This window comes from Temnothorax longispinosus, chromosome 2 (genome assembly GCF_030848805.1).
Source record: "Temnothorax longispinosus isolate EJ_2023e chromosome 2, Tlon_JGU_v1, whole genome shotgun sequence".
Taxonomy (NCBI): domain Eukaryota; kingdom Metazoa; phylum Arthropoda; class Insecta; order Hymenoptera; family Formicidae; genus Temnothorax; species Temnothorax longispinosus.
The window spans coordinates 3089746-3111748 of record NC_092359.1 but is presented as its reverse complement, the minus strand read 5'-3'; the positions used below and the strand labels follow the sequence as shown (position 1 = coordinate 3111748).

The 22003-nt window shown below is 38.8% G+C and overlaps 2 protein-coding genes and 1 long non-coding RNA gene across 4 annotated transcripts; 2 read left to right on the top strand and 1 right to left on the bottom strand.

The window, feature by feature from the left end:
* Nucleotides 1-57: 57 nt before the first annotated feature.
* On the bottom strand, nt 58-7112 carry LOC139825213 (sodium/potassium/calcium exchanger 4). Of its 2 annotated transcripts, XM_071797759.1 has the most exons (10): nt 5431-7112; nt 5043-5074; nt 4360-4584; nt 3898-4085; nt 3655-3802; nt 3118-3219; nt 2591-2647; nt 1994-2203; nt 778-879; nt 58-634 (listed from the first exon to the last, which is right to left on the bottom strand). In XM_071797759.1, exons 1-10 carry the CDS (start codon nt 5529-5531, stop codon nt 300-302), a joined length of 1500 nt encoding a protein of 499 aa, XP_071653860.1. In that variant the 5' UTR covers nt 5532-7112; the 3' UTR covers nt 58-299. The 2 variants fall into 2 exon arrangements, with proteins under 2 accessions (XP_071653860.1, XP_071653859.1); XM_071797758.1 differs by lacking the exon at nt 5431-7112 and having other exon boundaries at nt 5043-5392.
* On the top strand, nt 2073-3295 carry LOC139825220 (uncharacterized). The gene is made up of 2 exons (XR_011735501.1): nt 2073-2212; nt 2556-3295. It is a non-coding gene; the product is annotated as an uncharacterized lncRNA (long non-coding RNA).
* A 1725-nt stretch (nt 7113-8837) lies between the features above and the next one.
* On the top strand, nt 8838-21741 carry Zyd (sodium/potassium/calcium exchanger zydeco). The gene is made up of 8 exons (XM_071797760.1): nt 8838-9052; nt 14883-15056; nt 16384-16571; nt 17282-17519; nt 17868-17999; nt 18496-18711; nt 19296-19397; nt 19883-21741. The coding sequence occupies exons 1-8, from the start codon at nt 9028-9030 to the stop codon at nt 20224-20226; spliced, it is 1419 nt and encodes a 472-aa protein (XP_071653861.1). The 5' UTR covers nt 8838-9027; the 3' UTR covers nt 20227-21741.
* The last annotated feature ends 262 nt before the right edge of the window (nt 21742-22003 follow it).

Here is a 22003-nt window from a genome sequence, read left to right as displayed (position 1 = left end):
ATTCATGTTGTTATATTACAATCAATTACATAAACATGTGAAATAAACACAAGTATAAAAGATTATAATACAATTTTTATGAATACATATGTAAGGATTAACCATAGCTACTGTTTAGATATTATTAATTAATACTTAATATATTCATTAATACTTAATATATTCAGATACTTTTGTTTTATCGTAAAACAAAAATTGTACAACCGTGTTAAGTAAAAGTTCACTGTGTGACATACATATTTACACAGATATCAACGAGTATAAATATCATCTCATATTTAACGAAACCAATATTACTGCTAGTCAATACATATCGGTAAATTAACGACGAAAAACGTGTTAAGTTCTACAATGGATGCGAATATCATAAATATGGCATACATAACGAGACAGACGACTCCGACTGTACGGCTTAACGCGAATTTGTTAATAAATAAAGCTCCATATAAGATAACTAATGTAGAGAAGAGAGATACTGAGCTATAGACTAACCCTTGAGAATTAATCTGAACATAATACTGTCCAGGTATTTTTGGTAACAGCGTGGCCTTGATGAACCATGGCAGTCCGAGACAGAGTAGCACATCGAATACATTCGACCCGATCGAATTACTTATTCCCATAGCTCCGTAACCTGGAAAGTTACAATGATCTATAATCTATATTCGATACACATTTTAAGGATACAGAACAAAACGAAAATTCATGTGAAATTCTCGTCTCGTCTCGTCGCTATCCGACGTGGCAGTTCATTATCCAGAATTTTGTTTACCGTACCTTGATTGGCGACAATAACGCTCGATACCGCTTCCGGTACACTCATACCCGCCGCGAGGAACGTTAAACCCATAATAGAATCTGGAATCCTGAAGGTATCGCCTAAAACATGATACAAATATAATGAAAGTAAGCAGGGCTACCAGTCATATACGGTACTAGATTCTAAAGAAACATCTAAGGAATATAAATGAAATCTAGGACATCTTCAAATATTTTCGAGTTATTCCGACGTGACAATATTGCATACTAGTGTCACATCGGAATTCCAAAATTCGATGTTTCGGCGTTCTATAAAGATTCTTTTTTCCAGCAAAATTTCTATCATGTCTCAATGATTTTAGTGAGCAAAATGTTAGCAGTATGTCAGTTTGTCAGCAGACTCGAACAGAATATGTCATCAATTGCAGATTGACTGCATCGACATTAATCTCGCAATTTGTCAGAGTCTGCCGACAGCAGATTACTGGCAGAAACCAAGCGAAATCTATCATTTCGTGACTATTGAGATATATTATAAATGGCAGATTCTGTTCGATATCTGCAGTCAATTTGTCATCACGTCCTCTCAACAAATTCGACTTTATAGCTATTAGCATTGTACGACAAAATGTATACACTGCACCAACTAAAAGTTTGAGACCACATATAAAATTTAAAAATATTTTAGTGAAATACTATTTAAAAGTCCGACTCAATATTTTGTCTAAATTAGAAAAATAAATAGCACAATTGTGATTAATATAGCGTTCTTTAATTTGGTTCCAAAGTCTTTTTTTCCAAAACTAAGCTATGTTGGTTATTTTAAAAGATGGATAGAAGAGTCATTTGTCAAAAAATAAATAAATAAACTTGTAACTAGATTACTTAGATTAGTAAGAAAAAAGGTTTAAATATAAAAGGGCTACTTTTGAAAAAATATTTAATATTCTTTAGTGTCTAATATTTTTTTCATCCCGTAAAAAATATTTTTTATCAAACTTTCAAGTATTTTATATTATTTCTTATTTTATTGTAAAAAACGATGAATAAAAATAATAAAAGTATCTTATATTAAATTATAATGCACAAATTCGATTTTATTTCATATGGTAGATATTTTTAATTAACGGTCTCAAACTTTTGGCCAGCAGTGTAGCAGCGATTTGCAAAATCTATTTTCGACAAACTTGGCTATTTAAGATGTTAATACAAATGTTTAATCGATAGCACGTACCGATAATAGTGATGACCCATCCAATAACGTAGGACGAAGTCGCGATCCACATTACGCACATGATAAATGTAAAGGGATACCAAGATCTCAGTTTCTTTCTTCTACAGTCGGGAATAGTAACGAGTAATACCAGATTGATGGGCCAGGTGATAATCCACCATAGCTTCTCGCACGTAGAACTCGGCCAGGTCGTCATGTTCACAATTTCGACTAAAAAAGGCATGTTAATAAATATCTTATGTTGCAAAAATTGTTCTGTTTATGCCATCAAGTAAGGGCTTTATACCATATTACATTGTTAAATATTAAAGGATGAAATTTAAATCAATATCTTGAGTTAAATAACATTTTGTTATTTTTAACTACCATGTGTGCCAAAATTTTATTATTTTAACACAGAACAGTATTATTTTTTGACTCCAATTGAGAGCATAATTTGACACTACGAATTTAACAATGTAATGTGCATGCGTATATGTGTATGTTTTGAGGAGAGAGAAGAGATATATACACAAAAAGATGCTGTAATTGAAATGATATTACACTCTATTGCTTATTACAGATACAACGACATACGTTGTGCTCTGAGGTACATACGTGATTCGTCCTGATCGCTCAAACTAAATCCACATATCTCCGTTTCCTTGACGAGGTCTATTCGTTTTAGAATGAAACATAGGAAAGCATGAGATTATATTTTTTACGAGTAGTTATCGAATGCAATCCCTGCAAAGAGATACGTAGATTAAAAAGGATTGACAGGGATTTATTCTGCGGCGTACTTCTTAATCCACGAGGTCAGACACTGACTTTAAGAATTGCCGGTTTTTCTACCGTTTCCTTCCTACTCCTGATAGAATAATATCGTTCGAGAATTTGTTCATTTTCTAATATGTTTTTGTTTTAAATTCACATGCGGATTAAATGCAACAATGCAACCACTGGAAGAGAGATAGAGAAACGTTTGGTTTGGTAGAAATAGAAAGGAACTTAAAAGTGTCGAAAGTAAAGTCTGATTTTCGAAGATCAAAAGTTTTATAATATCACAGAATGAAATTGTATCAATTCTTTTTAATTCACTTATTTTTGCAGAGGTGATAATAATTATATTGTAGTAATCTTACGATTCGGCAGGAGGGGACTCTCCTCGCAGATATTTCTGTACTTTTTTCTCCTAAACGATATTCGTTTTATGAAATTGCTGATACGACGGTTGAAACACATTGCTGAAAACAAAAACGCCCCAATTATTGTGGTGTTTCATTGTAATTATTCGTGGCAAAATAAAGTGATGGTATTGGATTTTTCGCGCTTTAAAATAGTTAATGCAAATAAAGCGCAGTTTTCCGATAACAAATTTTTCATAAAAAAAAATATATATATAAGTATACATATGTATATACTTGAATATACTTGTATATACTTGTATATGATTATATATATAAAATATGTACATATATGTTTTATTTTTCTTGTTTAAATCTTTGTTTATATATATGGGAAAAATAATAAGAATAATTGAAAAATAATTAGAAAAACAAATATTGCATTGTTCTTTTTACAAAAACATTTGCAGGACGGTGTACATTGCTCTAGCAAGCGAAATTATTTCTCTGGGCTTACCAAAGCCCATTCCACATTCATAAGCCCTAATATGTTACCTGATATATATAGGATGTAACAAGCGACGAGGATGAGCGCTTCGTACCACTCGACGCGTCCGTCCCACAGAGTCAGAATCAGGAGAAGAACCGTGAAAGCGTACGCTAGCGAATCGCGCGATACGGGCCACCACTCCAGTTTCAGCACCTGTAAACGCGATAATCCTGTGTGATAAGAAAGACCGCGGAGAGAGTCGAACGCAGGAGAGAAGCCCCTGTGGGACTCGCGGGAATCAGTTTTACCTCGTTCGCGAAAAGCGCGCAGCACGCAGGCACGGCCAGGATGTTGAACACCGCGGAACCGACGATGGTGCCGACCCCCAGGTCACCCTCCGTCACGAAGGTACCGATGGCGTTGATGAACAATTCCGGACTCGAACTCGCAGCCGCCATTACGGTCGCGCCGGCCACATCCTCGGTGACATTGAGCTCTGCCGTGAGACATTTCGTTTAGTTTTTATTTATACGCATTAATTTAGGGCATTTTTTTATTCAGGCATCTCTCGTGTGCGTATTTGCATGCGCATGCGAGAGGTGGAACGCGCGAACGTTAATAAGCATAATATAAATGCACGACATAATACGCCAAACTGCAAAACGTCTTACGCTCGTCGGCGAAACGAGAGAGAGAGGAGCCGCAGTGAGGTCATATTATAAGATCACGAAGAAAACGTTGAATATACCGAACGATCCTCTTGTACTCACTCTCGCAAATTTTCTTAATAGAGGGAACGAAATAGTCGTCGCAGACAATGGCAAGTAATAAAAACAGATAAATAGCGATGACGAAGTGGATTATTATGAATCCTGCCTGTCTTTGCTGCCGCGTAAAACCGTCGGGTGGGAATTCGTTGATCGCGGGCGGCGTGCAGTTGTAACTGTCGTTTCCCGGTGGCTCGAGCTCGCTCGCCTGCAGCAATCTACGTCCTCCTAAAACACGAAAAAAAAAATGTAGAACAAAAAGGAAAGAAAATAATCATTTTATTCGCACGATTAGATTATGCAATACTCTATATATAATCATATAACAATTTTTTCGCATTTCTTCAACTCAAGTAACACATCGCAGTCAAAATGACATCATTTTAACGTCATATTGATCCAATATTACATAATTTTTTGGTCAATATGATGTCAAAATGATATAATTTGACTGCGATGTGTTACTTGGAAAACTTCCTTATGCAAGAATAATTCTTTTAATTATTTTTTAAGTCTTTTTATTTTTTCTGTATATATACGAGATTTTACAAGAGAAAGAATATACGGACATATTTTAGATATAATTATATATATTTATATGTTAATATAATTCTCTCTCTCTCCGACTCTCGCGGATCCAGGGAATCAGGGAAGCGAAGAAAAGTGTATTATTTTTATATACTTACGCCAGTCCGCCGCGTAGCCGACATTTGTCGTACTGTCAGAAAACAGTCTCATTAAACTGATGCAAAAAAAGTACGTAGCTGGTATAGTAATAACGAAAAGTATCCGGTATCCGACCGACTGTCTGCGCCGCCATATCATCCTTCGTTACGTAAAGACGTGCAATGCGTGAAAAGTGTGCCTGGTCCTTCCTCGATAATATACGTGAATATACGTAAGAAACGAGACGACGGAGATGAGAGAAAGATCTCGACGCGGCGCGAGCGGCTATCTGCCGTTTATCCGGCACGTAAGGTTCGACTACACGCTTATATTTTTCGTCCGTCGGTGACTTATCGCGACTTATAGCGACGCTGATAAGATACTGTTTAAAGCAATCGAGTTCCATACCTTCGATTAAAAGACGGGCAGGAAAGTTCCCGTGGCCGTCCCGTCCCCGTGGTTTCTTCCGTTCGCCTCTTCGTATACGTGAAGATCTTTTCCCGATTCATATACGGCGACGGCCGTATCTTCGGCGACGAGAGAGGTTTACATTGCGTATCGCGCCGCGGCGATACAGCCTCGTCGATTTGTTCGATCGAGGAGAAACATATCTTGTTCTATTATTCCTTACTTCGAGTAAGGTCACATAGAATTATCGAATAAAGGTCGAGTGTCAATACCGCGATTTTTGACGCTCAAGCCGCGCGGCACTAATCGCGCGACAGCAGTCGCGCATACTGTTGTCAAAAGCGCGATGAGAGTCGCGTGATTTCACAGAGAAAAATAATTATTCTACAGCTAAGGAAAGGAATATTTTATTTTTTTTAAGTAAGTTTTCTTATAACGAAGAATATTTTCTTATTAATAATTTTCAAATATCTTGACACAAGTCTTTGAAAAGCCAGAATCTTGTTTTGAGTGAATGTAATACTTACAACGACTTTTTATGGATTTCCGGATACATATAACCTTATCAAATACTTAATCTGCAAATCTACAATAAAGTCATTATAGAATGATTATTTTTCTGTGTGCAGTCTTTTATGAAACATGGAGGAAAAAACTTTAATAATTCTTCATACTATTAAAGAAGAAGAAGAGGAAGAAATTACATTATTATTATTTTGTGAAAGCTATAGGAGTGCTCCAAATGATTTGTTTATTGCGAGAGAGACAGAAGAATTTCAAAAAATTTTATAATTTTTATCTTGTGGGTCATAGAACCATTTATAGTTGTTCACTAATTCACACAGCATAAAATCATTCATGTTGTGGAACGTTAATTTAATTAAAAAGTAGAACTTGCCAAAATATTAGCGACTAAACTGCTCCAAATACAATTGAGTGAACTGAGCCGCGCGGCTAGACTGCTCCAGGAGCAGTTGAGTCGCGCGATTCTGAATCGCGTCGCCACAATCACTAGAGTCGCAGTCGAACGACTAAAAACGCGGGATTGGCAATAGTTCCATTGTATTACATGCAAAGCAGACATTAATCAAAGACACGCGGCTGCAATCGCGCGGCTTGAGCGTCAAAAATCGCGGTATTGACACTCGACCTTAAGGCTGTTTTAACCGTGCACGTTTATTTATAATTTATTTACCTACCGTGAGAGTCGTAGGACAATAACGCGCGAACCAGAGCTCCGATATCTTTGAGATCGAATAAAATCGCGCGCGATACTTCACTTTTTTTCTTCTTTCTTTTCTCGATACGAGTGAAGAACAGTGTTACGATTTTTCTAATCGCGCGTGTTAACTTTCCTTATTTACTCGAGGCGTCATCTTTTATCTACAACCATGCAGCAAATATTATACATATCGAATGAATCGAACGAATCGAAAAAAACGCATTCCGGCATTACTACTTTGCAATGAAAATCGTAACACGCATGTGTTCCAGGTATGTTCCGCGAGATTACGTTTTTCGTGAAGTACTTTGTATTATGTAATACAATGCATTTTGTACAAGACTTATGATATAAGAAATGATATGAGCTACAGAAGAGATACGCGAATTATTATTATTTAAGAGTCTCTCGTTCTATGGCTTTTTGTATTTTTATCATATGTATATTTTTAAGGAAAAAACTTCACAGTAGTTGTATATAAAATATGTTCATGTTTCTTTTTTATATAATTTTTGTTCGTATATATAAGAAAAATTTATACATATTTTATATATAACTTTGTATGAAAAATTTTGTATGGGGAGTTATTATCAGTTTTTATACACCATAAAATAGCTACGATCCTTTTATGCATAAATATTTCTTGCAAATATAATAAAATTCGTTATTAACAAAATATGCAAAGGGTATCAATTAAAAGAGTATCATTATAATTAATTTGGTTAAATTTTATCAGAATAGATTTTTCGTCACGATTAAGAATATATGGATCTTACGTATTACGCACGTAGGCAAAGATAATAAACTGATACCAATATAATACATAAAACAAATGTTTACGTTATTATCATGAATCCGTATCGGAGTGTGTGTTTCAATATTAATTGTTAGATCAACGGCGAAGACAACCGTTTAAAGGACTTAGGATCGAAATTTGTAGGTCTAAAATAGATGAAACCAGTTATAGACTGTCGTAAGATTTTTTAAATATCATCGTAATAATCGATAAACTTTAAAACTTTTAGCTATTATTTAATAAGCTATAACATTTCTTTGTCTTCTTTTTCGCTACAATTCCCATATTTGTTTTAAAGACTTGCGTAATCAAAACCATAAACTTTCCTTTAAAATTCGTAGAATATTTAAAAAAGCTGCTATACCTGCGACCTAATTTTTAAGATACAACAATTTTATTATTCGACTGTCACAGTAAAATATCCAGTGACATCGATATAATGACGTGGGATATTTTATTAAAATTCAAAACGAGAAGTTCATTAATGCGATTAAATTTTATAATTTGTTAAATATAAAAATTTCTATTAAAATCACAATACGTAATGAGCGCGCAAGGCGGCCTGATAATTGCGAGAGCTTAATTGTGAAATGCACGTGTTGTTCGAAGTGCCAGACAATCGGGTAAAAAAATAACGCATTTAAATGAGCGTCGTGTTAATTCTAATGCAGATGTCGATGCAGAGGTACTTACTCGCGTTAAATCAACGCGCAGACAGCACGGCGGTTTGGTGCATTTGCACCAGGCGAATTGTTACACACACGTGAGTGTATAATACAACCTAAGCTCGAGACTCTCGAGCTCTCGAGCCCTCCAACTAGATTTAAGTTTTAAGGAAGCTTAGGGAAGGGACGCTGCTTTGCGTTTATGTATTATTAATTCAAAAATCTCATTTTTAGAATATCAGTAAAATATTCTTATTAAATAATTTTTATAATATCAGAATGTTAGTAAAAATATTATAATATTCGATTAAGGTCTCTACTTTAACGACAACGTTCTTCATAAAAGATTTTCAACGCTTAAGACTTAACACCAGCGTGTTCAAAGACGGAAGATTATGGCTTGCGACAGTAATTAACAACTTAATTACTCCGAAATTATACGTTACGTATATAATTGTATTAATTTTCGCATTCATGAAGAGAGATACGTGTGCACTTGACTGAGGATAACGAGATGCCGGTCTGTTAATCGTTAAACTGCTTCGTTCTACAGCATCGTAACGATTTCACGCATGCACGCACACGAAAGTGTGCTTGTAAAATTTATATAAGAGAGAAATACGAGCGTGTATATTTTCCTTCCTGCTCGCGATGTGCCGATGTCTGGTGGCGATTGCCCGAAAGTGGCGGACGAAATGCCGGATGCAAGTTTGCGTGTCGCAAATTTCGCGGAAGCTCCGCTCGCGGGCTTGAGAGGCTGGAGGAGGCCTCTCATCACCTACATGCGGCACGATCCAGCAACAGGCGCTACGCGCGAGAGAGAAGAGCCCAGAGGGAGGGGCGATTCCAACAAACGATGTCGGACTTCGGAGTAGATGTTAATGTAGTATGTGTGTGACAACGGGATTGACAACATGGATACTTCTGACCAAGGAGGAGGTGTGTTCGAATCTTATTTTCGATAATATCGCACCGGGGGAGACCGCGAGACGTGTTAAAACGGTTTCGCACACGAAGCGAGGATGGTGTTGGCCCCGCGCATCCGGGGGGGGGAAATCGGGAGATAAACGGCGGCGGGAAACGCGGAAAAAAAACAAGAAAAAAAATTTAAGAGAGACAGGAAAAGAGAGACGAGCACCCGGGTGCGTTCGGCGTGCTTTCTCTTCCTTTCCCTTTTTCATTTTCTTCCTCTTTCGGTGGCTCACCGCGAGCGGCTGCGCCGCGAACGCAGTTGCCGCACTGTGAAAAACGGGGAATGTGCGGAAATCGCAGACTGGGATGTTCTGCGATCACGCTAGTGTCGATCGTCCGTTCCGCGATAAACGACGGGCGAGAAAAAACCCGTGGCCGTTTCTGGTGAAGAAAGTGCTCAGTTAAAAATACGTACATGCAATGCCCCTTATTGCCCCGCCCCCCTCCCCCGCGATATTCGTGACATTACGCGAAGTCAATAGCAAGTACTCAAGCACACGGACATACACAATGTATCTCCTGGTGGTTCTCTTTCATTTTTCTCCTTTCATTTCTCTTTCCGTGTCTGTCAAATTCAACTATTTGCCGCGTTCGCTTTGTATTTCTCTTTTCGATTGTGCCCGAACAATCGCAATGCTTCGTAAATTCTATGCTTAAAGCTGAAGACTTCTTCTTTGTTTCACTTCATTTTTCATCTTCATTTCCTTTTACCGCTGTATATAAAATTCGAGCATATTCTCAGAAGAATTATCTGTCCTTTTCTTCTCTTTTCTTTCTCCTTTCTATGAGAATTATGATGTCTACTTTCATGAATAACACAATGAATAACAGATCGTTGAATAATTGTGTCTCGGATATGTTTATTTGCAAATTAAAGAGAATCGTTCATTTATATATCATTTGATTCATAAACTCGTAAATTCGAAATATATCTCATATGAAATCTATTTATGAAGTGAATATGTGTTTCACGCGAGTAGATATAAATGATATCTATAGTACATGTCGCTGATATATTTTTATTTTATTTACGGACGAAATTGCTTGTGCGTATATTGCTTCTACTATATTTGATTGCATTGTACGGCGTTCTTTTGCTTATGTTATTTATTCACGAAATAAATCACAAACTGCATTCATACAAAAATCGATTTGTTATCTATTTCAAAAATCGCGGATAAATGTTGCGTATTTATTGGAATGATTAATCAACTTTCAATAAATTCTGCGAAACCTTTCAAAAATAATATGAGATATTGAAAGATAAATTATTTTTTTGAATGCACGAGCTGCGGTGGCGCACTTTTTATTTCTATTAATAGTTCAACGAAATTAAAATAATTCATGTCACTAAAATCTGCGCTTCGAGTTTAACTTGTCGATCACTATCAAACGCACAATGCAATTAAATTATCCTCTTTGCTAGCAAAATATCAATAATCGTAGACTGACTATGCAAAATACAGAGATTAGGCTTTTAGCCTTTCCGAATTATCGGGAATATCACTTTTATTGCAGATGTATCGGTTATTTTCGAGGAAAACGAGATTGAAACTAATAAATGATTCAAACGTCTCTAAAAAGACACTCGAGAAGCTTATGAATTTTCTGAAGATGTTTCTTAAACATCCTTTAATCTACTGGCTAGAAGTTTTAAGCTTATAATTAATGGCATATTAACATAGCGATATAAACAATGTAAAAGTTTATCTCCGCATTGTATTCTCGTTAGACAAAGCGTCCGCTTTCATTATGGGCAGTTACATTGATCTTTAGTAAGAACGACGTTCGTGAAGTGATTAACATATTAATTAAAGTCATAGTCTATAGCGAGAGCTTGAGCCGGGAACAACGGGAGGCTTTAGCAGGCTTTACACCTTAAAGCAGCCGATTAAGTATCGTCATTTACGACATAAAATTAATGAAAATTAATAAAAACGACGTCCATTCATCACATCCTAACACGTTCTTTGTCGTTCACTTATCCAGCATGATCGCAGAATCGAATTAACATGTAAACCAACCATATTCTTCGAAAAAAAAGAAGATACTCTTTTACTGCCGTTTCATGGAAGAGAGGAATATTTACAATTTACAATAAATTTAAATCCGTTACTGTTCATTCACACGGTTTATTATCTATTATAAACGGTTAATGTTGAGAAAAGAGATAAATATTTAAATAATTAATTATAAATTAAATCCATTACTTCTGGTGAATATTTTTTACTAAAGCACATTGGTAATAGATTAATCATTTATAGATTAATCACCAATCATTTGTGATTACGCAGGAATTGGTGCAACTGCACTCGATTAACGCTGACATTTGTTTAACTTGATTACTATGACAACAATGACGATTAACACTTAATAATTAATAACTTTAAATGAATAAAAGTATAATCCAATGTCCCCCTTCGATCAGTGCAAATGATATACGGATTAATAATTCTAATGGAATTTAGGCAAATGTGATGAAGTCGAGTCGAACGAAAGATACTGAATAAAAGCCGGTGATTTTTTGTTTGAAACTCAAAAACATAAATATATAATCTTAAAAAAAGAAAAGGGCATCATTCATCTTTCATACCATTACTTTACACCTCGTTTAGGCCCGGTCTACAATCAGTCGTATGTCGGAGTCGGATGTCGCAACGTAGCCGATGGTTCAATGAGAGAATTTCTTTTTCGGAAACGAATTTTTTTCATTGGACCATCGACTACGTTCCGACATCCGACTCCGACATACGACTGATTGTAGACCGGGCCTTACTACTATTACGCGTCTCGTTACGATGTCAATTTAAATCTCTCCTCTGTTGTCTTCGCATACCTCAAAGTGTGACGTACTGCGAAACACGCGGCGACAATCAATGCGAACCGTTTGTTTACGGCTTTCTGCCCTATAGCGTGCTCCGTTTGTAGCGGCCCTATCGTATCTGATAAATAACGACGGGGCTACGATCCGCGCTTTCGCGCGCGAAGGAGGAGCGACTAATCGCGAAAAATCGCGGGATTAAAGGCCACGCGGCGGAGGCGCGAGGGGAACGCTGATAATCGCGGGGACATCGCGCCGGCTATCGACGATTCGGCGGTTAACTAATTAATGCGTCCATCCGTCCATCGGCCGCCGTCGGCCGCGCCGGCAACTTGCGCCGCGCCCTTCCGACCGAACGAATCGCCCGTAGAGCCCGGGAGGAGAGTCGTTGAGTCGTCGTGATATATCTACGTTTATACGACGTACATTAGACATGAATGGCATCTGTTCTGCCAAGTTGAATGAGAGCAATTTAACTTCTTTAGGCTGCTTAATCGGTAGGAAGTCACATCCAGTCACATAGCGATATATACCAAGAGGCACCAATACGCACACGTTCGGCATGACCGTCTCCTCGAGGGGAGAAGAGGGAAAAAGACCGGGGAGGGGGATATTAAAATATTAAAAAAATATATGAGAGGTATGAATATAAAAATGTCGCTGCTAATTTTGTTATCGTGACGGTCGCATCGTTCTATATATACGATGACGGCGCGCAATTAGATAATCCGGCACGAACTCTTATTCTGCCATTATACCGGCGATATTTAATCCTTTAAGAGGATAATCCAAATCAGACGCACATTACGGTAATCCGATAAAACACTTGCAGTGAACGAGCCATATTGATAATTCAGAAAAAGTGCAATCGAGTACTATCTGAATAAATTTTCTGAACGATCTCTGTTTGATTGGAAAGAATTTTTCGCGATGTAGCCTAATTGCTGTCTTGTCTAGCATTTACAGAAGAATTTATTGAATCTCGTTGAACAACTATTGAATGGCAGATTCTAGTTTAGTATAGAAACATGCAATTGTGCAATAAGACAGCGGTATTACGTTCGCGTTCAGTAAAATTGGCAATTTTTCAAAAACAAGGGAATCTTTAACGTATACAAATTCAGAATTTATTTCTAACGCGATCCACGATTCTCTGTCGTGCAAAGATCGACGATGTTACATATCGATGTATACCTTCAAACGCCGATCGTTCGGAGAACAGTTTGTTTCGACAGCTTGAGGATACAAATAGAAAAATTTTTCAATTTTTTTTATGTAATCGGCGGCGACATCCGGATGAAAATCCGACACAATCCGAACAGATATTAGGATCGATCGCGCCTCCTAAAACGGAGGGAACGCGGTATCTCGCGATTCGCGAAAGGTTCGGTAAAATGTTTCGTGAAGAGTCGCCTTTGAAAATTCGCTCGCTAAAATTAACGCTAACGAGCGGGCTCCGCTCGTACATTCGGATGCGCGTACGTGATTGATCCTATACGTTTTTGCGGCACACGTCCGCTTTTGTGGCCACCTTTGTGGCCACCGGGCTCCGGTGGTCGCCGTTCGCCAAATAATTCGGCACGACACGACGGTTCCATAAAATTGAAGTAATGGCGAACGGTAACGAGACGTTTCCTACTTGGCGTATCGTTATCTTACCACCACACGATCCGATTTGGACCGTCACACCGTCGCGCGCTGCCGACGCGTCGGTCGCGTCGGGTCGTCCGTGTGTGCCCGCGGTGCATATAACGCGTGACATTTCGTGTCAGCGTTCAGCGTTTCAGCGGGAACGTTCCTATTCGGCGAGTCAACGTACGTGCTAATACACCGATTTCGTAATCCATCTCCTCGATCTACCTCCTCCGTCGCGTACCGCGCACACGCCGCCGGCGGCCCCGCCGCGGCCGCGGCCGCGCCGTTCCCCTCTTAGCGCCAGAACGAGCTGCCGGGCAGACTCTAAAAAGATAATGGTTAACTTTAAGCTCTTCCCTCGGCTCTTATCGTATTAACCCGATGAGCGCGGAGTCATGTGAGGCAGCCGGGAAAAAAGCCTCTGCTTTACGTTAAAGCGGCAAAAACACGTAAATTGACGCGGCGTTTCATACCGTTAATGTCTCGCGAATGTGACATGACGTAAACGCGGGACGGACGAGCGCGCTCGCGGAATTATCGAAAACGCTTGATGGAAAACGCTGATGCGTTTTGCGTATAGCGATCTGCAAATCGAAACGGCACGATGCGTGCCTCGATTTAGCTGATATACGCATTGCGGTTTTGTACCTGTACCCTCGCGTTACGCAACGGCGAAAAAAAAAATACATTTCGTCGAACATGAGTGTGCCCTAGGTGCGGTACATCCGGAATCGGGTATTATGCGGTTGTTGCGACAAATGGGCACAAGGTGCGGCGAAAATCATAGGTCGAAGCCGGAGAATCGATCGCGAAAAAAAGGGAGAAACGACGCGGAATAAACCGTTTTTTCCTCGACGAAAGCTTTACCTTCGGGAAAATCGGTCTCAAAGTTGCGCGGGCTTCATTAAAACAATTGTTTTCACGTATAATGTCGTTTCAGATTCGATTCAATAAGCTCGAAAAATGTTGACGGAAAGAGCAAAAAAAAAAAAACACGAAAATCCGGAGAATGTCCAATCTCCATCAATTACGTCCGATAATATTTGCGTTATCGATGAAATAACTCAAGACACTTCCATCGTAAGGCCAATGCCCCCTTGCCCCCTCCCTATGATACACGTAGTGCTTGTATTCAAACTTGTCAATAAAATTTGTCCGCGATAGAAGAGACGAAGAGAGAGAGAGAGAGAAAGAGACACAGCTCAAATAAAGAAGGAAATTATTCATTCGAGCTTTCGAGAAAGTTTCAGAGAAGATGAATATGCTGTGAGAATGCTGGTGGCGATTGCCACGATTGTGTTGTATTATGCATCTTATTTACAGGCAACTTACGTTTTTTAGGTATAAATTGTACGCCACCGGCTATAGAAGATTTTCCACACGACTTGTTTGATGAAGAGCAAAGACAAGACGGTGCCGTTGTCGTACACGTCATCGTGTCGCTTTATTTATTTATCGCTTTAGCAGTAGTATGCGATAAATTCTTCGTACCTGCTGTAGAAAAAATATGTCACGGTAAGGGTTGCATTAAATATATATATCTTCTTCGCTAACTTTCTACGCTTGCGCGTGTATCGAAGATTGAAAAGTTCGTGCCAGGCGCCGTTCTGCTTCTGCAAAAACTTTTGACAAATTTACGGAATGACACGAGAAATACGTAACGCAATTTAAAATTTTTAAAACGTAGATTTGGCTCGTACAAGATAGAAGCGGTATGTCTTTTTAATCATGGATTCTTTGGAGCTAAAGTTTTCTCGTAAAAGAAAAAAATGAATAAATAAAAAGTCTCGGGACATTACTGATTAAATTTTAACAAGTAAATGATAAAATTCTTTTTCGATTAATCTCAAGTAGAACTTAATAGAGTTTTACTTTAATATTTAATCAAGAAGGTAATTAATATTGAATGGTACTTCGCGCGCTATATCTTTTTGACGTTAATTACCTTGGTGATTAAGTTTCAAGGATTTAACTTTGCTAACTTCGTTAACTTTCGAATAACTTGAATGTCTGCTTTGTTTTAAGAACTGAGAGAGCGAAAGTATAACGTATAAGAGACGGTTATGTTACGATAGTTTTCTAAGGTAATCGTTGTCTCTTCTAAGATTATAGACTCTTACTTATAAACACATTACGCGTAGATATATAGCAAACACGCTCGCGCGCAAAGTGTGAGAGAACATTTATTTATCCAAAGCTGACGCAGGCGATACCAATCGATCTTCGCAAAACAGGAGCTGAAGTGTAGATCGAATCGAAGCGGATTATTTTGGCACACTTAGCATCGAGTTAATTTCAACCGCTTGAGATACGCGATACGCGACTGTCGAATCGATGCCCGTGCTGCGGCATATCTGCGTCACTGCGGGCGCCAGGCACATCTTCAACGATTATCGCAACTCATTCTGGCCTCGCGACATTTCTTGAAATACGATCCGTTCTATTCGGGGTAGAGTCTGATTATCACTTAACGCTGCGCGTGGCCGTCCGAGTTCAATTTGCGCAAATAGGAATGTCGTGTATGTTGTCGAGATGAGACTCAGACAGTCACATTTCTCGCTAAGTGGACGGCGAATGTATATTAAGGGAAAAAAGAATATACCTGACGCGTATGTCTTGCATTTGAATTTTTATAGAATTATTTATTCGAGCTTTCTTCGGCGAAAAGTTTCGCGCCTAGAATTTTCGTATAGCTTCAAAGATTTCACGTGCGAATTTGTTCTTCGTCTACCTTACTCGGTTCTAGAGTTTCGTAGATCCGTGATAAAGAATATTCGCACGTGGTTCGTAAAATATACATGTAGGAGATTAAAGGTAAATCAAGGATGACACTGCATTTCAGCACTCTCCATGTCGAAAGACGTAGCCGGCGCGACGTTTATGGCGGCGGCGACGTCGGCCCCAGAATTATTCGTGAATGCCATCGGAACATTCATCACGGAAGGTGACATTGGCGTCGGGACGATAGTAGGTTCTGCGGTGTTCAACATCCTGGCTGTTCCAGCCTGCTGCGGCATCGGTGCGGGAATGGTAGGTTGCCAAGAGTGTCCTATACTTTCGAGAAATCTAACGCGACGTGAGCAGCACGAAAAAGAAACTTAACTACCTTTTAAAAAAATGCACAATGTTATACGTAACATTAAAATATACAGAATAATTTTTACGAGAAAATAAACGCGAGTCTAATAGATGTATGTGAAAATGATAGATTCATTTTTCTACGTTTTACGATGCTACCGCATTCATGTATTTTAAAGCGTCAACAATTTTTTTACTTATTGTTAGATAAATTGTTATGAGTAATGGGCTTTATCGAACAGAAACAATACGCGTCAAATTGATATTGACGGGTTGATTAGGAACTGATATCGATGTACGTCAAACGATTGTCAAAAATGCGTCATAGTGCATGATATGTAATCAATGTTATCGTAGGATGTATATATATATATATTTGTTTAAAATAATATATATGTGTATGTATCTTATTTTAAAATTAAAATATTTGTATTTTATATGTACTTCTTTTGTTGTAATCTCTTAATAATGTAAATTCCGCGCAAAATTAAACGAAAAGCGAAATTATTTACTTCCGAGTTTGGCATATTGCCCTATATATATATTTTTTTTGTAATAATTTTGGGTTTATTGTAAATTTTGTGTTTATAATAGTGAATATTATATCACTAAACATATGCGTTGTAATTTGGCGTGTAATAACAATTTATTTCCGTATACAGGTGGTGCCTTTGGATTGGTGGCCTGTTAGTAGAGATTGTCTCGCTTACGGTGTCACGGTCGCAATTTTGATATGCATTATACACGACGAGCGGGTGGAGTGGTACGAAGCATTAACGTTGGTGCTCTTGTATATTGTTTATATCGCCGTGATGTACTGGGATAAATCATTCCAGCGGTGTACAAGATTCCGTACGAACGAGGATCAGATATCTTCAGATGGTCCACGAGTTACGACAGGTAAGACCGTGCTTTTGGTCTCGTTTTTTAGTTTTTCAGTTTTGTTTAACAAATTATCGTTATTTCCCTCTTTGATTTGTTTAAAATAAACTGGCTTCGAATCGATAAGAAAATTGCAACTGTGTGTGTGTGTGTGTGTGTGTGTAGCATTTTTTTCTTTTTTAAATAAAATCTTCAGTAATCCTTTCGATCACGTTTCTGATGATTAAGTTTCAAGAACTTAAGTTAAAAGAATTAAATTTTTAAAATCATATTAATAGTAATACAATTTAGAAGAATAAGAGTTGAATTTTAATGTTTTAGGATTTTTACATAAATAATAAAATGCATGAATAATCTTTTTCACAGATTCTAGTGACATTCATTTACCAAGACCGGACAAATTGCAATCGCCCGGTGATCGTGTGGAGCAGATAGCTACTATCGACGTACCGCTGCAAAATGGCGGGACAAAAACGCAGGAAGAGAATCCAGATCCTAGTAAGTTTGTCTGTATCCCCTTATAATTTTTTGAACACAATATTTGTAACATAGCGTCTACGAGCTACTTGTTACGTGAAATATAATTTGTCGCGCAGAATTTGCTACTAGTCTCGTGATAAATAAATATTTACTCTCCTAGTCTAATCTAATCAAATCGATTTCCACGATTTCAATTGTATCGGCGTGTCCGCGAGCGTGACGACAGTGTTCGCAAACAATGGTAAAGCAATGCGTAATATATTTCGCGACAGAGAGAGCGCCACTTGATTGGTCAAGTGTAATTAAGCACTTGTGAATGGGAATTTCCAGGGAATTAACAGCCATCAAGATCATAAATTGAATATTCAAATTTGACAAATCCGGCTGCTATCGATACGTTTTACATAAATTTTGCATAATATTACAATTTCGTCACTTGGAATCCTTATAGAAAACATAAACGATAGATAATATATCTTCGAATTTGAAATTATCATAATATATTGTATAATAGATTACGAGTACAAGCTCCTGGTGTGGCCAGCGCATGCTGGATGGTTAAGGAAGACCGCTTGGATCACAACGTGGCCCATTCATCTGGTATTCATGTGCACAATTCCCGATTGCGAGAAACCACGATTCAAGAATTGGTTCCCTATCACATTCCTGATGTGCATTATATGGATTGGATCACTCAGCTACGTGGTAGCGTGGATGATCACTATAATCGGTGAGTGATAGTTTTAATTTAATAACAAGTGTACCGTCGAACATCAAAACGTTACAAAGACGAAAAAGATGACGCAAAAGATGACATTTGATAAAATTTTACATGAATATCGATTACATGTCAAAAGAGAGAAGTCTTTTTCTAATTAAAACTTATATGTGGTCTAAATCTAGCATATCGTTCTCTCGTTTAAAATTAAAGAACGTCAAAAGAGAAGACTGTAACGCGAGAATCTTTATTTTATTATGTAGAATCTTTGTGTATGTGTGACTTAAATTACATTAGGTGAGTGATGATAATTTTACTTTGACCTTTATCTACGAACAAGCGCATCGTCGAACATCAAAATGCAAAAGACGATATTTGATAAAATTTTACGTGAATATCGATTCCACATCGAAGTCTTTTTCCAATTGAAACGTATGTTACGGTCTAGCTCTAGTATATCTAGTTCTCTTATTAAAAATTAAAGAACGATAAGAAATAAGACTGTAACGAGAGAATCTTTATTTTATCACGTAGAATCTTTGTGTGTGTGTATGGCTTAAAGTTTTGATACAAACGCATTTGGTTTTTTTTCTCAGGAGACACGCTGAAGATACCAGATTCCGTAATGGGCATCACTTTCCTCGCGGCGGGAACCAGCGTACCCGAAGCCGTGTCGAGCGTGATTGTTGCGAAACAAGGTATACAGTTATTAACAAATATACCTACGTATATTGGAAATTAATCTCATGACGGAAGTGAATACTTATTACGTTAAATAGAACAATTGAGATGTGCATTTTTCTCATATTCGGATCTCAGCACGGCTCGTAAGACGGTAAGAAAATAGCAGAAACGAGAGGTACATTGGGGAACTAGTGCAAAATTCAGAGAAATCAGCGCGATAGAATGGGTGGAAGGGTCGTTAGGCACGTTGAGAGGGATTCAATTAGGTCGAGCTATAAGAGGCTGCGAATGGCGCCCAGTAGGTGCATGCCGTGTCGAGGGGTATACATGTATTTTACACCCGGCGCGACTAACGTGGGGTTGAGGATTTGAGAAAGACGGACACAATGGCGAAAGAACGGAGCGCGCAGAATGCCCGGGGGAGAGACATTTCGCCATTCTCTTCCCTCATAATTTTTTCCCATCCGTATACTTTCTACCATTTCGTTACGCTGTTCAGGACACGGCTCGATGGGCATCAGCAATTCGATAGGATCGAACACGTTCGATATACTGTTGTGCCTCGGACTACCCTGGCTGATCAAGTCGTCCTTCTCACCAACGCAGCCCGGCAAGCATTACATAAGTATCAACTCCGGCGGGCTGGAGTACAGCGCGATATCGTTGCTGTCGACCCTCATGCTGCTGTACATCGCGTTCGCCTCCAACAAGTTTCAGCTCGACACAAAAGTGGGCCGCGCCTGCCTCTGCATGTATGCCGTGTTCCTCATACTGGCGTCGCTGATCGAGCTCAACGTATTCTTCATGGTAAATCTCCCCACCTGCCAAAGGACGGTGAAATGATCGAGGAGACCCGGACGATGACCCGCCCGTAATGACGTACGGGCGCGGCCTCGCTCGCAATCCGCGCCGGAAACGTTCTTTCCCCCCCTCCCCCTCTCCCACGGACTTACCGAGAGACCCGAGCTTGAGCGAGGGGTGTTTATTTCCAGCTACACGGGACAGCTCACCGTGTGTACAGTTTTAATATCAACAATGTTATCGCCACATTAGAACCATGACATGTAATGCATTTTGTATTTACTTACTAAAAAGTCTCTCCCTCTCTCTTTTTTCTTTCTCTCTCTCTTTATCTATCTATCTTTGCTCTCTCTTCTCTTCACCTATCACAGTACTAAAAAAAGCTCGTACTGAAAATTCATCTTCGAATATTATAGTTGACATCTTTTCGCTCCATTCAACATATACGTTTTACACAGATAGGCGCGCGCGCGCGCGCCCTCCCTTATTCTTTCTCATCTTTTCTTAATTTTTATTACCAGCTCCCTTTCATTTCTCTTTCTTTTCCTTTCCTCGCTTATTTTCTCTCTTAAAGTACGATCACTGTGCTTACGGCGATATTGCGTGCGCCGAAGGATCAACAACTTACGATTAGCCACAGTAACGAGCCATGGATCTCATGCCACACATACACACACACACACACATACGATCGGAAGTTCGCCCAGGTATGTAGGTATGTAGACGCGTGCAAAAGTCAATGGGCTCTGAATAATTCGGCAACCGCAGCGAGAGCCGATTGAGATCGGTAAGGAGGGGGGAGTGCTCTGCGACTGTGTCTAATTGTATAATGAATGCACGAGAAAGACTGCCGGTTCCCATTTTAGCATTATCGCAGACATCTCGGCATCGGTGTGTGATCGCGAGAATGTGTTTTTACGCGTGTGAATTACGTTCATTCGATTCAGCCGTCGATCGCGAATGCGGCGCGAAGCGTCGCGTCGCGGAGCGTCGCATCCGCGCTCCGACGGTGCGCGGCGAACTCTTCATATATATCCGGATTCATTTGCTGTTAATACAAAATATAGCGCTGCACAGAGTCGCTCGGTGAAAAAAAATCTATTTCTACACATTTTTAGTTCTCTCGTATCTCCGTATCTAGGAACTGTCGGTGGTGATATTACACCCGACGAAGAACAACGGAGATCCTCCCATTTCGGATCATGCGCCTTTTTACGCTGCGAAAACGTAACTGATGTATAGCGAAACGCACAGATGCAGACACAGAGAAACACACACAGACTCACACGCACATATACGCAAAAACACGCACACACACACATATACACGAAATCGAAACCGTTGTAGCAAGCCGTCGCGCGCGATACCTTTCTGCGATACACCTTTTCCATTGCGACACACAAAAATCTGTGACTGTAAATGTGTCTAGATAAAACCGTAACTTAACATTTAATAAAGTACTGTAATAAGTTATTAAAATAATACACAATCAATAAATCGACGCTCCTATCTTGTTTCTATGAATATACGTAAGTAAGGGGTGAAGCTTGAGAGGAATATTATGGTATGAACGGGCTATCAAAAGCTGCGAGAGAGCACTTGGAATTTTCGCACGAAAATCGGCAACGCGAAAGAAACGGGTAATTTTTTTAAAATAATTGTTCGCTCCGTGACGTGAAACATTTCGATCGACTGACTTCTGGAATCGGACGATATTTAAATCGATCACGCTTATAAGCTGATATTTATATCTCTCCGGAATTATATATTTGCATTTAATGATTAAAATGACACGATTTTATTTCCCGTGCGTTTTCGA

What these genes read in the sequence shown, in the direction of transcription:
- LOC139825213 (XM_071797758.1), bottom strand. Translation starts at nt 5,181, where the DNA reads ATGATATGGCGGCGCAGACAGTCGGTCGGATACCGGATACTTTTCGTT. An exon ending in GCGCGCTTTTCGCGAACGAG is followed by an intron (nt 3,803 to 3,897) that starts GTAAAACTGATT and finishes TCGCGTTTACAG; the next exon opens with GTGCTGAAACTGGAGTGGTG. An exon ending in ATGGGTCATCACTATTATCG is followed by an intron (nt 880 to 1,993) that starts GTACGTGCTATC and finishes ATCATGTTTTAG; the next exon opens with GCGATACCTTCAGGATTCCA.
- Zyd (XM_071797760.1), top strand. Translation starts at nt 9,028, where the DNA reads ATGGATACTTCTGACCAAGGAGGAG. An exon ending in GTGGATGATCACTATAATCG is followed by an intron (nt 18,712 to 19,295) that starts GTGAGTGATAGT and finishes TTTTTTTCTCAG; the next exon opens with GAGACACGCTGAAGATACCA. An exon ending in CGTGATTGTTGCGAAACAAG is followed by an intron (nt 19,398 to 19,882) that starts GTATACAGTTAT and finishes TACGCTGTTCAG; the next exon opens with GACACGGCTCGATGGGCATC.